The sequence below is a fragment of the Babylonia areolata genome, chromosome 19, assembly GCF_041734735.1.
Source record: "Babylonia areolata isolate BAREFJ2019XMU chromosome 19, ASM4173473v1, whole genome shotgun sequence".
NCBI classification, from domain to species: domain Eukaryota; kingdom Metazoa; phylum Mollusca; class Gastropoda; order Neogastropoda; family Buccinidae; genus Babylonia; species Babylonia areolata.
Genome location: NC_134894.1, coordinates 12,558,390 through 12,571,758, shown reverse-complemented (window position 1 = coordinate 12,571,758; position 13,369 = coordinate 12,558,390). Strand labels below are relative to the sequence as shown.

The 13,369-nt window shown below is 35.2% G+C and overlaps 1 protein-coding gene across 4 annotated transcripts in view; it reads right to left on the bottom strand.

Annotated features, from left to right (window-relative positions):
* Positions 1–13,362, bottom strand: part of LOC143293459 (SMC5-SMC6 complex localization factor protein 2-like) — a 60,695-nt gene extending 47,333 nt beyond the window's left edge. Inside the window, exons 1-3 of one of the 4 annotated variants that reach the window (XM_076604334.1) lie at positions 13,215–13,320; positions 9,080–9,123; positions 6,297–6,330 (exon numbers count right to left, since the gene is read on the bottom strand). Coding sequence is in view for 1 of the 4 variants with exons in the window: in XM_076604335.1 (XP_076460450.1) it covers positions 9,080–9,123; positions 13,215–13,249 (79 nt within the window). In the remaining 3 variants the exon portion in view is untranslated. Of the gene's footprint in view, positions 1–6,296; positions 6,331–9,079; positions 9,124–13,214 lie in introns of all 4 variants that reach the window. The other 3 variants (XM_076604336.1, XM_076604335.1, XM_076604333.1) reach the window with 3 other exon arrangements.
* Between the last annotated feature and the right edge of the window lie 7 nt (positions 13,363–13,369).

The following is a 13,369-nucleotide window of genomic DNA, read 5'->3' as shown; positions in this document are numbered from 1 at the left end:
AGGGAGAAAGACAGACAGACAAGAGGGAGAGAGAGAGAGCAAGCACAGAAACAAAATGTAAGTGAGAGAATAAGTGAAAGAAACAGACAGGCCACTGAGGATAGACAGAGCCAGACACACAGATTAGGAGTAACAGAATGAGTCATCATGCACATCACTGACATGCCTGTGAACATGCAATGTTATGTATGCATAGTTTATGAGCAAGCGCATGACAAAAGAATGTTTTGTGAGGACATGCTCCAGCATACAGATGAATGCATGCACAGACACTGAAATACTGATGCATAAATTAGTAACACTTTTAGTGAAAAATTAAATGTTGATCAACATGGAAAAAAGAGAAGATCCAACCTAGTAGCACACATTACATTCACCCTGTATCCTACACTATACTTACATAGACACAGAATTATAATAAGTTCTTTTTCTCAATGATAATAAATAAATCCAGTCAAGGATATACAATTTATACTCAATGCTTGATCAGCGCATTGGGTGATGTGAAGGTCAGGTATCTGCTCCCCCCCCCCTCCCACACCTCCCCCCCTCCCGATTCCAAGCAGATGTGGTGTAGTATATATCATTATATGGATTGATTAGCCATACACTCGGACACCTTGAAACTGAAACTATAATTTATATTTCATGTGTATGTATGTCTATCAATAACTCAATGCCTCAATCTTCAAATTCAATAGTCAGCTGCATACATGTCAGATATATATACATATCTATATCTATATATATCTATCTATATATCTATATTTATCTATCTACTTGGATGATGCTGAAAGGAACATGTACACGGCAAAGCGCTCACTTAGTTTGAGATATCTTCACTTACACTTTTGAGGCGAATTACTTAATCAAATTCAAAGGCTCAATTTTTAGAGGCAAAATTCTCAATCATGTTCAATCAGAGGCTAACTTAGATTTTAAAGGTAAAGTGCTCAATCAGAAGATCACTTAGAATTTTGAGGCAAAGAGCTCAATAGTACTAAATCAGAGGTTCACTTAGACTTTTGAGGTAAAGTAATCAGAGGCTCACTCAGACACTCAAGGAAAAGTGCTCAGAGGCCATGTCAAACAGCTGTAAATCAGAAACTACACAGAAGAATTAGTCACATTACATGCAAATATGACACAACAACTAACCCTAAGATATACATCGTGTACTACAGTACTTGCGCATGCATTTTGTCAGTATGGTGAATAGAAGTGAACATGTTATTCTCCAATGTTGTTAATGCTGGACTGGTTATTCACTGAAAAGGTCAAGGCTCTGACACTAAATTTTCATTATAGTTGTGGCATGTCCAACCCAAGAGATGCAATCTGAGTTTTATTGTCTCTTTTAATTTTTTTTTTAACATATAATTAAAGTCTGTCAGTGTAGATAAACATGATACTGACAAATCAAGCTTTTCTACCCATTTATCAATGAAGCTGCATACCTGCACAACTGTACTGTCTTCACTTTGATTTGTAAACTGGGCATGGACACATGTCCATCTGTGATTACGTTCTAGGTCTTTATATCAATTTACAAACACATACATTAGCAAACCCATCCACCATCAAAACTGTGTCCACAATACCAATCCATGTCCACAAAAAAACTGGATTCAGGGGTAACAGAACGGACCGAAGTGATTGGTGTAGCATGAACGAGGGATGCCATGTCTCACACCCAGCAGAATCTACCCCACAACCAGTCTCTACGTAAGTGAACAAAAACTAAAAATTACATATGAACTATAAAAGTATAATTCATATTATATACAATTCACCAACACCCTATTTAGACAAGAGACTAGCATTCTCTACTTAAAAAAACAAATTCTTACAAAGTTCCAGACTAGACTAGATTAGACCAGATTCAGCTGGGCCAGAATAAAGTGTGGGAGAAAGGTTAAAAAAAAAAGAAAAGAGTAACCACCCAATGCAAGGCAGAAGAGAAACAGCTAGATCACCTGGACTTAGCAGATGTCACACAACTATCAGAAGATGAAGGATAAGACCACAGTATTAATAGACACATCATCATCAGAAGACTCAAGTTCAAGATCTACAGGGACAAGATAAAGATCAGAAGAATAAATGTAACCAATGCTGTCAGTTTTGTGTATATTTTTATATATTCATGGAAAATATTAAATACATGTGTTTAAGATCCTGTAATCCATGTCAGTGTTTGGTGGGTTATGCAAACAAACAAACAAACAAACAAACAACAAAAAACACCCAGCATGCATCAGCCATGACAGATTCATCAGCAAGTTATGTTGGTTGTGTAATGAAAAGACGGAAGAAGAAAGAAGTCACTTAATGTTAAGATGCTGGAAGAAATGGAATTATTCTGATAAATCTTAGAAGCACCATCAACAAGCAGGGCTGTAAAGATGGAGATGTCACAACAAGCACTGGCCAGGCCAGAGCTGCCTTTATTCAGCTCAACATCTGAAGCTCCTGAGCTTTCAAATACTAAAATGCAGCTTTTCAGTTCCAATGTGAAGTCTGCTGCTGCATCACAAAGACTATCCTGAACAAAGTGCATACATTCATTCATATAGCTGTCTGAGAAAAATCCTCTAGATCGAGCCAGACAAAATCAGTAACATCGACCTGTGGAAGTAGACACAACAGAACAACTGTTCTCTTCAGTTAAATGTCTTTTCACTATAAGTGTTTTTAGACAGAAAGGAGGAAAGTTGTGGATAAAGGAAAGGGAATGCATGTAAATATTAGTGTAAAAAAGTGTTCATGTTATGTATAAGAGGAAAAAGTATATTATAAGAAAAAGTCTAAAGAGATTGTGGTGTGTATTGAATGAGGTGTCATGGGAAGGAGAATATGCATATCAACAAGTATTAACCTACAACAATGTAAATATAAATAACAACATTAATTATAATACATCAAAGGAGGATACCAACTGGACTGCAGTTTAAAATTTCCGAAAACATTCTAAGCAATGAATAATCATTCAAAATCTTTTCAGTGGTTAATGAAATATTGGAAGAAAGGTCATCAACTACATCTTTTGGAATTAACTGTCTTATGCTCAGACAATGAATGGGTAGATAGCTTACAGTTATTTGCTTACCGCATGTACATTTTATATTTTTAGAAAATTTTGTACAAAAGGCATTTAAACGAATTCTATACATTAGACTTGTAATTTGTCTTGAATGTGCTGCTGGTGTCAGATTTAGAAAATGTTTGAGATTAGCTGCATTCTTTGTTTTTACAGAACATTGGTAATACTGATTATTTGAATCTATAAGTAATTTCTTAAATCGATTTCTAGATACATTTTCTATACAACTAATGCATTCATGTACATCTGACTGGATGTCAAGTTGTACTGCGCCTTCTAAATTACGTGCTGCTCTTCTAGCTGCTTGGTCTACCCAATCATTTGAAGATAATCCACAGTGCGAAGGTACCCAACAGAAAGTTATTTTAATGCCCTGTTTTGTCAGTTGGTGAATAACATGTTTTATTTCCATTGTCATCTCAATTCGCTTCTTTGAATTTGGAGATTCTATAGCTTGTAATACTGACTTCGAGTCTACACATAATAAAATTTCACTTAGTTTTTGGAATGTCTGAAATATAATTTAGGGCCATAAGTATGGCTATAAGTTCAGCTGTGAAAATGGAATATTGTCTACCAATATAGTATAATTTTTCAATTCTAAATGAAGGAATTACAAAAGCCGCTCCAGAATTACCATCTTCTAAAACAGATCCGTCTGTACATTTTTAGATAATTTGAATATTGATTTTCTATATGGGAGAGCACTTCAGGTTTTAACAAAAATGGTGACTCGTTCTTGGATAAATCTGCATAATCCATGTCAGAACTGTGTGTGTGCATGCATGCACATGTTTACTTGTATTAAGTGGGATTTGGAGGTTGGGATTAATTAAAAAAAAAAAAAAAGTTTGTTTTTTTCATTAAACTTCAATTTACAAGTCTACTTACAGATAAATTTATACAGATGAACATCAGAGCTGAAGCCCAAAAATGGAGGAGGAGAAGATGAGAAACAGAAAGGCGTATCAAAGGAAACAAAAGTAATTGACTCCCATATTAGTGCAAAAACAATCCAGAAACATACCTTAGATTCGAATATTTCACTACAGACTGACATCCTGTGATCAAACTATGTAATGACTTCCAAATCTGAACATATCACTTTCTGAGGTTTTGTCAGAAGACACTGGACAGATGCTGAATAGCAAAGTTCTGCGCATACAATGTGGCACCATGCAGGCATTTTATTTGAGTCTGACAGCCATACAATAACAAACATTTCTAACCTTATTAAGTTGTACACTACAGCTGAGCTGGCCCTTCACAATATGCATCTCTCTAACGATAAATGTCCATGAAGTACATATGGTTCATACTCAATATATTTGGGGACATGAAGTAGGCTGGCTTACATAAGTTGCTGAAACCTCAACCACAAAGGCAGTTCAAAGTTGTGAGTCAGTGCTGATGTGGAAACTGCATGTTTGCCTACTCCGTCATGCCAGAAGAAAGCACATGCTGATGTTGCATCGACAACTTGACTGAAAGATTTTAAGATTCAAAGAAATTTAATCCTTTTGCCCCTTTTGGGGTGTGGAGGATACAACAACAACACATACACACTGAATCACAATTTCAGTCAAACAATGTCACAGAAACAAGCAAAACACACACAGACACACACCACACATCCACGCATGTGCACATGCATGCGTACACACAAATAATAATGATAACTTCAACATACAAATATGTTCTACAGATAACTAAAAGTTACACAACCTTTCCATGATATATGCACTTACTTAAATTGTGTTTTCTTGCCTGGAAGAAATAAACTGCATAAACCGAACATTGACAAATGCGACTGATATTTATGTATCAATTTATTTCAAATTAAAATATTTTCAGGACATTATAAAACAAGATGAAATACCAACAAGTTCCCATATTACACTCCTCGCAAATTCTGTTTTCTCTGTTTTCGGCTTCTTTCTTATTTCAGTCTGCAGTTTATGATTATTGCAACAAAACTTTATTACAGGATACATTATATATCTGGAAGTGGTGAGATATATTCTTCTTGACACAAGTTAAGTTTGATGCTCCTACAGAACAGAATACCTGTTGTTTCCCACAGTTGTTGTGACATCATAATTGACCTCTTTCTGTCTTCTTTCTAGACAGCCATGCCCAATATGGTGGCGCCCTGTGTTGTGCCAGTCTGCTGGTTTAAATCAATATTATATAAATTCATTTGCTTTAAATCAACGCACAGGAATGTTCAGTTTACCCATTTGCCAGGTTCTTAGAGCATAAAGTTATTCCATATTGTGTCCTTTTTAATGAACATAAGACTCTAATGAGGCTCATGTGAATAAAGGTTATAATAAAAAATATTTTGAGCCAACATAAACTGTATAAATGGTGATTATTCAATATTTTCTGGCAGCTACTTTAGCAGGACAGTTATTCTTTATCCTGAAAAAAAAAAAAAAAAATCTAAGCATGTAAAAAATGTTGGGCTGATGTGAAAGTGGTAGGATGGGTCACCTGCAAAAGCAGCTGGCAGTATGTAATGGCAGTAAATTGTACGTGTATGAAATATAATCAATAATCAAAGAGTTAATATTATGTTGCCCAAAAGGGCACTGATGCCACAGAAATTGGTGCTTTTTCAGTTTTTTGATGGGCAAAGATAGTATTCAAAGACAATAAATAAATATTCGAGATCTGACGAGCCATCCTGTGAACAAAAGCAATCTGAGTGACAGTTTCCCTCAGCCTACCTAAACTCTTTCTTTTTACTCCTGACTGAATCCACTGGTAGCACTGCTTTCAGAAGATAGAATGACCAGTATCAAACACTCAGAAAACAAAAACGATATTAAACCCCCCCCACAAAAAACAATAACAAAAAAGAACAAGAACAAAACTTGACTTCCGGAACTGTACATTACAAGAACAACACTAATGGCACTACAAGCATAGAAAACAACTGGCCATGCACTAACAACAATACAAATACCTCAAAACATGAAAAAGTGAACAATCAGATAATACTTAAAGGGATTCACCAGACATGGGAAGAAAACGACAGGAAGAATCATTAGTCAGCAGATACTGGAATAATTCCCTAATTAATCTGTTAAAGTCCAAATGTGTAAATGTGCAGACATTCTACTCCCACTAAACGAATGAACAAATGAACGACCTGTGCAGGAAAAGGACTTGCAGCTTTTTAACTCACCAACTGTTTCAAGCCGAAGAAAGAGCAAATCAAACTGAAAATATATACAGCATGTGACATAGGAAACATGAAACAAGTAAAATAAGAATGGATGCAGAACACTAGTGGAGGTGAGGGAGGAGGGGGTGGGTGGGTGGAGAGAGAGAGAGACAGACAGACAGAAAGAGAGGGAGAGAGAGGGCAGGAGGTGGGAGGGGGGGGGGAGGAAGGGGAGGGAGAAAGCAGATTGTTGAATAACTTGATAGTAACTTTTACCAAACACAAAATCAACCAGTTCTGCTGGAAAATACATGAAAAACCCAAACATTGTCATGTTTCTTGATTTTTGCATCAACCATGTTAAGACCCTAACCTTAACTCTCCAAAGACAAATCTGTAATTACCACCATGTATGATGAAGACTGGAAGCAAGACCTTCTCTCTTTTATTTTTCTAATATGCCACAGAGGGACCTACAAACTAAAGTGCTTACCATTTAATATTTGACCTCAGATTTTAGATTTCACAAGACCATGCTCTCAGCATTATTAGTCACTAGTATCACTATTATTATTACCAAGTTTGATGAAAAATGGGATCTAGAGGATGTGACTGTGAGCTCTACTGTGCTGCAACTTTTAAAAAAATGTCAGTGTTAAGTAAACCAAATACACACACAGATCATTAAGGAAGAGTTACCAAGAAAGGATGATAATAAATGTTACAAAATAATATTTATTCATGCATACAGTGGTGTGCATGCAAACTGATGACCCAAACAAGATAATTACATACTCATGTTGTTAACCCAGAATTGATACGAGTCATAAGTCAATAAAAGTATACATCTCAATCAATCCAAACCTATCTATTAAAAAAGTTAATACTCTTGGTTGGGAAAAAAAATGGCTGCTTTACCTGTGTAAACAAGAACAAAGACGACACATAATGAATAATGCTACTCTGTTGTGAACACACACACACACACACACACACACACACACACAGAGTTTGTCTTTACCTGTGGTGAAACTGAACTGCATTTATTACTGAGGAAGCTGACGACCATATTAGGATTTATTTTGATCTGGCATAGAAATGCATATCAGAGCTTTAAGTTTTTGTGTTTTTTCCTTGAGGGCAAAAGAGCACACAGGGCTTGAAGTTTGTTTTTTTTCCTCTGAGGGCAAAAGGGCACCTTGTGCAATATTTCTGTGACAGTGATTGCCAAATTTTCATATGATCAACATCATAAAGCAGAAAAAGCATGCCATGTGTGGAAACTGAAAAGCGAGTTGCTTCAGTTTCCAAGCAAGATCAAGCAATTTACAAAAAAGTGGGGAATGGCAAAGCAGACAACTTCCATGTATTCAGAAAGAACAATTTGCCCAATCTTGCTGATTTGTTGAGTTTTAATCCTTCAACTTCTTGTTTTAACCCCTTGACTGCCTTGTCCGGTCAATTTAAAGAAGCTGTCAGGCCTTCTGTGATGCCTATCCCCATTAAACTGACAAGAGATATTTCATCAAACATTTGTGCCCACTTCAGAAGGTGGACAACCACTGACTGATACTGACATGCTGAGGGAAAGCCCATAATGATTTTCTTCCATTTTCCAACTCACTGACTCATACAGTTAACATGAACTTGATTTTTCTCCAAAGAAATGAAGAATTAAAACCAGTCTTCTTCAAAATGGTGACACCATGACACTTGACAGTCTTGGATTCACAATCATTATGTTTTAGGAAATTATGGATGTTGCGGACAGTGATGAAGGAAACTTGTAACATGATTCAGAAGATAATTCTCATAATTCTGATGAAGAGGAAACTGAGGCTTACACTAGTTATAGCTCCCTTTTTTTTTTGTTTGTTTCTATGTTGTATGCTCATGTTTCTTTGTTTAATTTTTTTAATGTAATAATTTCAATCAAAACTAAACAATTAACAAAGTAAGTCCTTGTTTTACTTCCTTAAGATGGAGGAACATGTTATACATCAGTCGGTGTAATTTCATGAATCAATTCCCACAAACAGAGAAGCTATATATACAGTAGTTTCAGTGTACATGAATAGTATTGATATAGCTTTTTGCCCTCAGTATATGGAATACAGCTAAAAAAAATTTTTTAAGTTGCCTGTCAAGGGGTTAAACTTTTATTTGAATAAAAGTCAAAAGTTAGAAACTAGTTGAGCCTGGAAAGCAAAGCAACACTGCCTTGTGTTTTCAAAGCAATCAAAATGTATGCACAAAGATGAAAGTAATATAATTTGAGATAAATAAAAAACAACAAAAAACCACCAATATATTTAAGCATAAGATATATGAAATGACAGGGAGAGTGGAAACTAACAGGAGTTCCAAAATTTGCCATTTCTTATGAAACTATATTTGAACTATGCTGCTAAAATTGGAAGCATGGATTGCATTTGGGCAATTGTAATAAAGCTTTTGCATGCCCAAAATGGTGTATGCATTTCACACTGCATACCCATTAATTTCAAGCCCTGCATACACTTTAAAAAAAAGATAAACAGCAAATGTCATTAGTCATCATAAACAATACTTTCAATTTCCATTATTTAAATACTTTGTAAGAACTGTTATATATATTTTGTTCAATACAACAATTGTGCAAATTCAAAACCTTAAAACAAAGTAAATAAACAAATTATTTCATAATATGATATATAAATAAACAAAATATATATGCCAAAAAAAAGTACATAAGCTAAAACAAAATGATATACTCAGTTGTTTTTCTTTTATTATTATTTTTTTTTTTATACATGTATACATACCTTTTTTGGGTGACATATATTTGTTCCCCTCACACTGCCTCTTCCTGCAAATGATATTCAGGTTACATATGATCCCACAATATTCACTTCTATATATATATATATTTTTATTTTATAGGAATTTGAATTTTTATTGCTGCTGAAACATTTACAAGAAAAAACAGTAAAAGTACAACTTGTACTACAAGTACAAAACAGGGGAGCTGCCCAAGCCTGAGATTATCTAATGGCACTAAGTTTTATACAGTTTTATTCTTTTAACAAATTAGGTGTAAAGAGATCAGCTCACACCTCTTAAAATAAAGTTACTTGTATCTAATCTCAAGATCCGTCATCAGCTAAGGAACAGACCATCACTATATTTTAGACAGGTAAATTCAAGGTAAGACACCAATATACGGGCTATCCAAAAACTTCCCCTTTAAGTTTCACTAGGAGCCCAAAGCTCCAAGTCCATTTTATTTTGACATACAAAACATTATATATAATAGATTTAGACTGCTTCAGTCTAACCTACATCACACACAGAACAAAACATAAATTGATAAATCATAAAAGAAATAAGTTGTAACCTATGTAAAAAATAAGAATAGGCATGTATATTATTATATATTACTTTATTAGGAAGACAAAGAGAAATATATTAAGTTGAATAAGGAATAATACATAATATTATATATATATTCTCAAAAATAACAAGATGCATGCATTTCAGTCTATGTAGTATATATTCTGTCTGAGCGTTGGAGAAAGAGAGAGATATATATGAATACAGATACAGATGTTTTATTCAATATAGGTCATGGCCCCTCAACAGATAATTAAAAAAAAAATTGTAAAGCTGCAGGACCAGATGGCATTACTGGAGAACTATTGAAGTATGGATCAAATCAATACTGAATTTTCTCATAACCTTTTTCAATTATCTTTTTGATGGATTATAGTTATCCTGAAGACTGACCTGAAAGTGAAAGTATTGTTCTGCCACTTTATTAAATTTTATAACAAACAGTGATGTGAATAAACCCTGATGTAATTGAGGAATTTCTTTGTGTATAAAAAAAAAAAAAAAAAAAAAAAAAAAAATATATATATATATATATATATAAATAAATATATATATATAAATAAATAAATAAATAAATAAATAAATATATATATATATATATATATATATAAAAGCAAGCAGTAAGATGTACATTCTATCATACACCACAGATTGCAAGAATGGTTTGAAGAAAATAATCTCACTGGCAAAAATCAAGCAGGATTTAAACATAACTATTCTACAATTGATGGCTTTTGTACAGAAAGTTTTCCTTAACTGTAAATTGCATATTGCATTTTTTTTTCTTTTCAGAAAGCTGTTTATTTTATCAATAGAGCTAAATTCTCTGGCCTATCCTCTTACAAGTTGGTGTTAGTGGAAAACTACTACAATTATAATGTATAAATTTAGATATATATACATGTGTAAAAGCTATGGTAAGATGTGTAAGTAATATGATTGAGTATATTCAATGTACTGCTGGTGTGAAACAATGTCATGTGTGTAGTCCTGTTTTATTCAGTCTTTATTATTGAGTTAACATCTGAAGTTATCACTAACATTAGGTATGGAAAACATATGGCGTATGGTTTAATCAGGCCTTTTCAGAAATATTTATACTGCTTTTGGCTGATGATGTTGTCTTGATATCTGAAACTATTATTGGTTTACACAGATGAACAGTTTAAACAGATCTCTATCTGCTACTTTACTTCAGTTAAAAGTTAATAATTATATCATAAAGCAATGTAATTGTGTGAAGGAGGGTACCTGAGCATAAGAGATGGACTATTAAGGAACACTTATGCCAACTGTGAATGTATACTCAGGTATTTTATCTTTTTAACAAGACTTACGTTTCGGTGTTGCATGTAAAGACTTTGCAACTTATGCAAGCAGAGCTAAACATGCATTATTATGTTTTATGTATAAATTATCTAGTTTACAAAATCAAACTTTTGAATGATTCATGAAAATCAAATTATTTTACTCTCAGATCCAACCTGTTGCACACTATGGGACTGAAATAAGGGGTCTTTATGAATCAGCAATTTATTGTGAAAAAAATTTATTTGCTTTGAAGACATTTCTTGGAGTGTCTATGCAAATGCCCAATGATGTGTTGAAACAAACTGACACCTGTACAATACATTTGAATTCTGCTACTACTACTAGTACTACCACTACTTACACCCCCCCCCCCCCACCCCCTTCATGACGTCATGAGGAGAGAGAGGCGAGTGGGGGTGGGGGTGAGACAGAGAGAATGAGAGAGATGAAGACTGTGAGAGACAGAGATATGTTTTCCATCTAATTTCAATCTTTTCAAATGTAGAGGTATGGTTGTTTCGTACACTGTGTTCACAAAATAACTGGCTGAAGGTGAATCTTTAAAATTATTCCCCCGGCGGGCGCAATAGCCGAATGGTTAGGCGGGCGCAATAGCCGAGTAGTTAAAGCATTGGACTTTCAATCTGAGGGTCCTGGGTTCGAATCACAGTAACGACGCCTGGTGGGTAAAAGGTGGAGATTTTTCTGATCTCCCAGGTCAACACATGTGCAGACCTGCTAGTGCCTGAACCCCCTTCGTGTGTATACGCACGCAGAAGATAAAATACGCACGTTAAAGATCCAGTAACCCATATCAGTGTTTAGTGGGTTATGGAGACACGAAAACACCCAGCATGTAGAAAAGTCATATTTTCTTAATAACAAATTGTGTCTGGAAAAGGTTCTAGGGGAGGGGGGAAGACCGGTACCAGAGGAAGAGGATCGACTGGGGGGATGAAAGACAGGAGAAACACACAAAAAGATGAAAACAAAAAAAAGGAAGGTCGAAGTGCATTGGAGGAGAGGGCAAAATTCATTTGCCTTGAATGTGAGGTGGGAGTAGAAGACGACGAAATGAGTATCCAATGTCACGACTGCAAACAATGGTCTCACAAAGAATGTACTTCACTCACAGACCGGGACTTCAGCTATCTGAGTGAGAAAGCAGATACAGAAGAAGGGATAGAATGGATCTGTCAGGAATGCTACTCGGGGGAGGGTGAAAAGAAAAGTGAAGTAGAAGCAAAGATCAACCGATTGATCAGACTGTTTGAGAAAGTAGATGAAAGGCCAGAAAGACTAATTGAGGGGTGTAGCGGAAAGGCTCTGGAAGAGAAGATAGAGGAGGTCATAGAGAAGAAGGTGACAGAACTTTGGGAAGAGAAGGTAGAGAAAGAAAAAAGAGAGCTAAACTTGATTTTCACAAACATCCCAGAAAGTAGTGGTGAGAATAGTGAGGATAGAGTGAAAGAGGACATGTCAAAGATAAAAAAAAAAAGTAGTGGGGAAGATCTACCCTGAACTGAAAGAAGATACTGTCAAGGAACCAGTGAGACTTGGAAACTTCAACTTAGGGTCCAAACCTAGGCTTGTTAAGGTCAATGTCAGTACGAACGAGGCAAATAGGGAGATCCTAAGGAACGCTCGGAAACTGAACCAAGGAGTGACTGACCAGAAAGAAAGGCTGTACACCATCAGAAAGAAAAAACAAAGAATTGAGGGAAGAACTCTGACAGAGAATAGAGAAGGGAGAGAAGGATATTGGAATCCGAGGTAGGAAGATAGTGCATGTCCAATGGAAACCCAGGCCTGGCCAGGGAGACCAGGGAAAAAATTGACTTAACCCCAAAGCACAAGACCATGTATATAGTTGTAAAAAGAAGTTTGTTAAGGTTAGAAAAACTGTACAGGAAGTTTCTTCTTCACTTTTGTATATCATTATAGTAACAGATATCTATAGCAAAGAACCAAAAAGGAGTACAAAAAAAAAAAAATGCTTTGTTTACATCGTCAAACTCATTTAATATTTTGTACGTCTGTATCAAGTCCCCTCTTACTCTTCTTGCTTTAAGTGATGGTAGTTGTAAGTACTTTAATCTTTCTTGATATGAATAATCCTTTATGCTATAGACCAGCTTTGTTGCTCTTCTTTGAGCCCTTTCTATGGCTTGTGACTGCTTTATTTGCGTTGGGTACCATACAGTGTTTGATTATTCAAGACAAATCATGATAGCAAAGTAGAATGATGCGACATACTTATCAGTCTGTGGTTCGTATTTCTTAGTTTTCATTTTCGTTTAATCGGTTTTTCCAGTCCCTCTTGGTTTCTTTTTCGGAAAATGAAAGTAAAAGCACTGTCGTAGAAATTCCCTCCACTCAATCTGCCAATATTTTCCACATCATGACACACA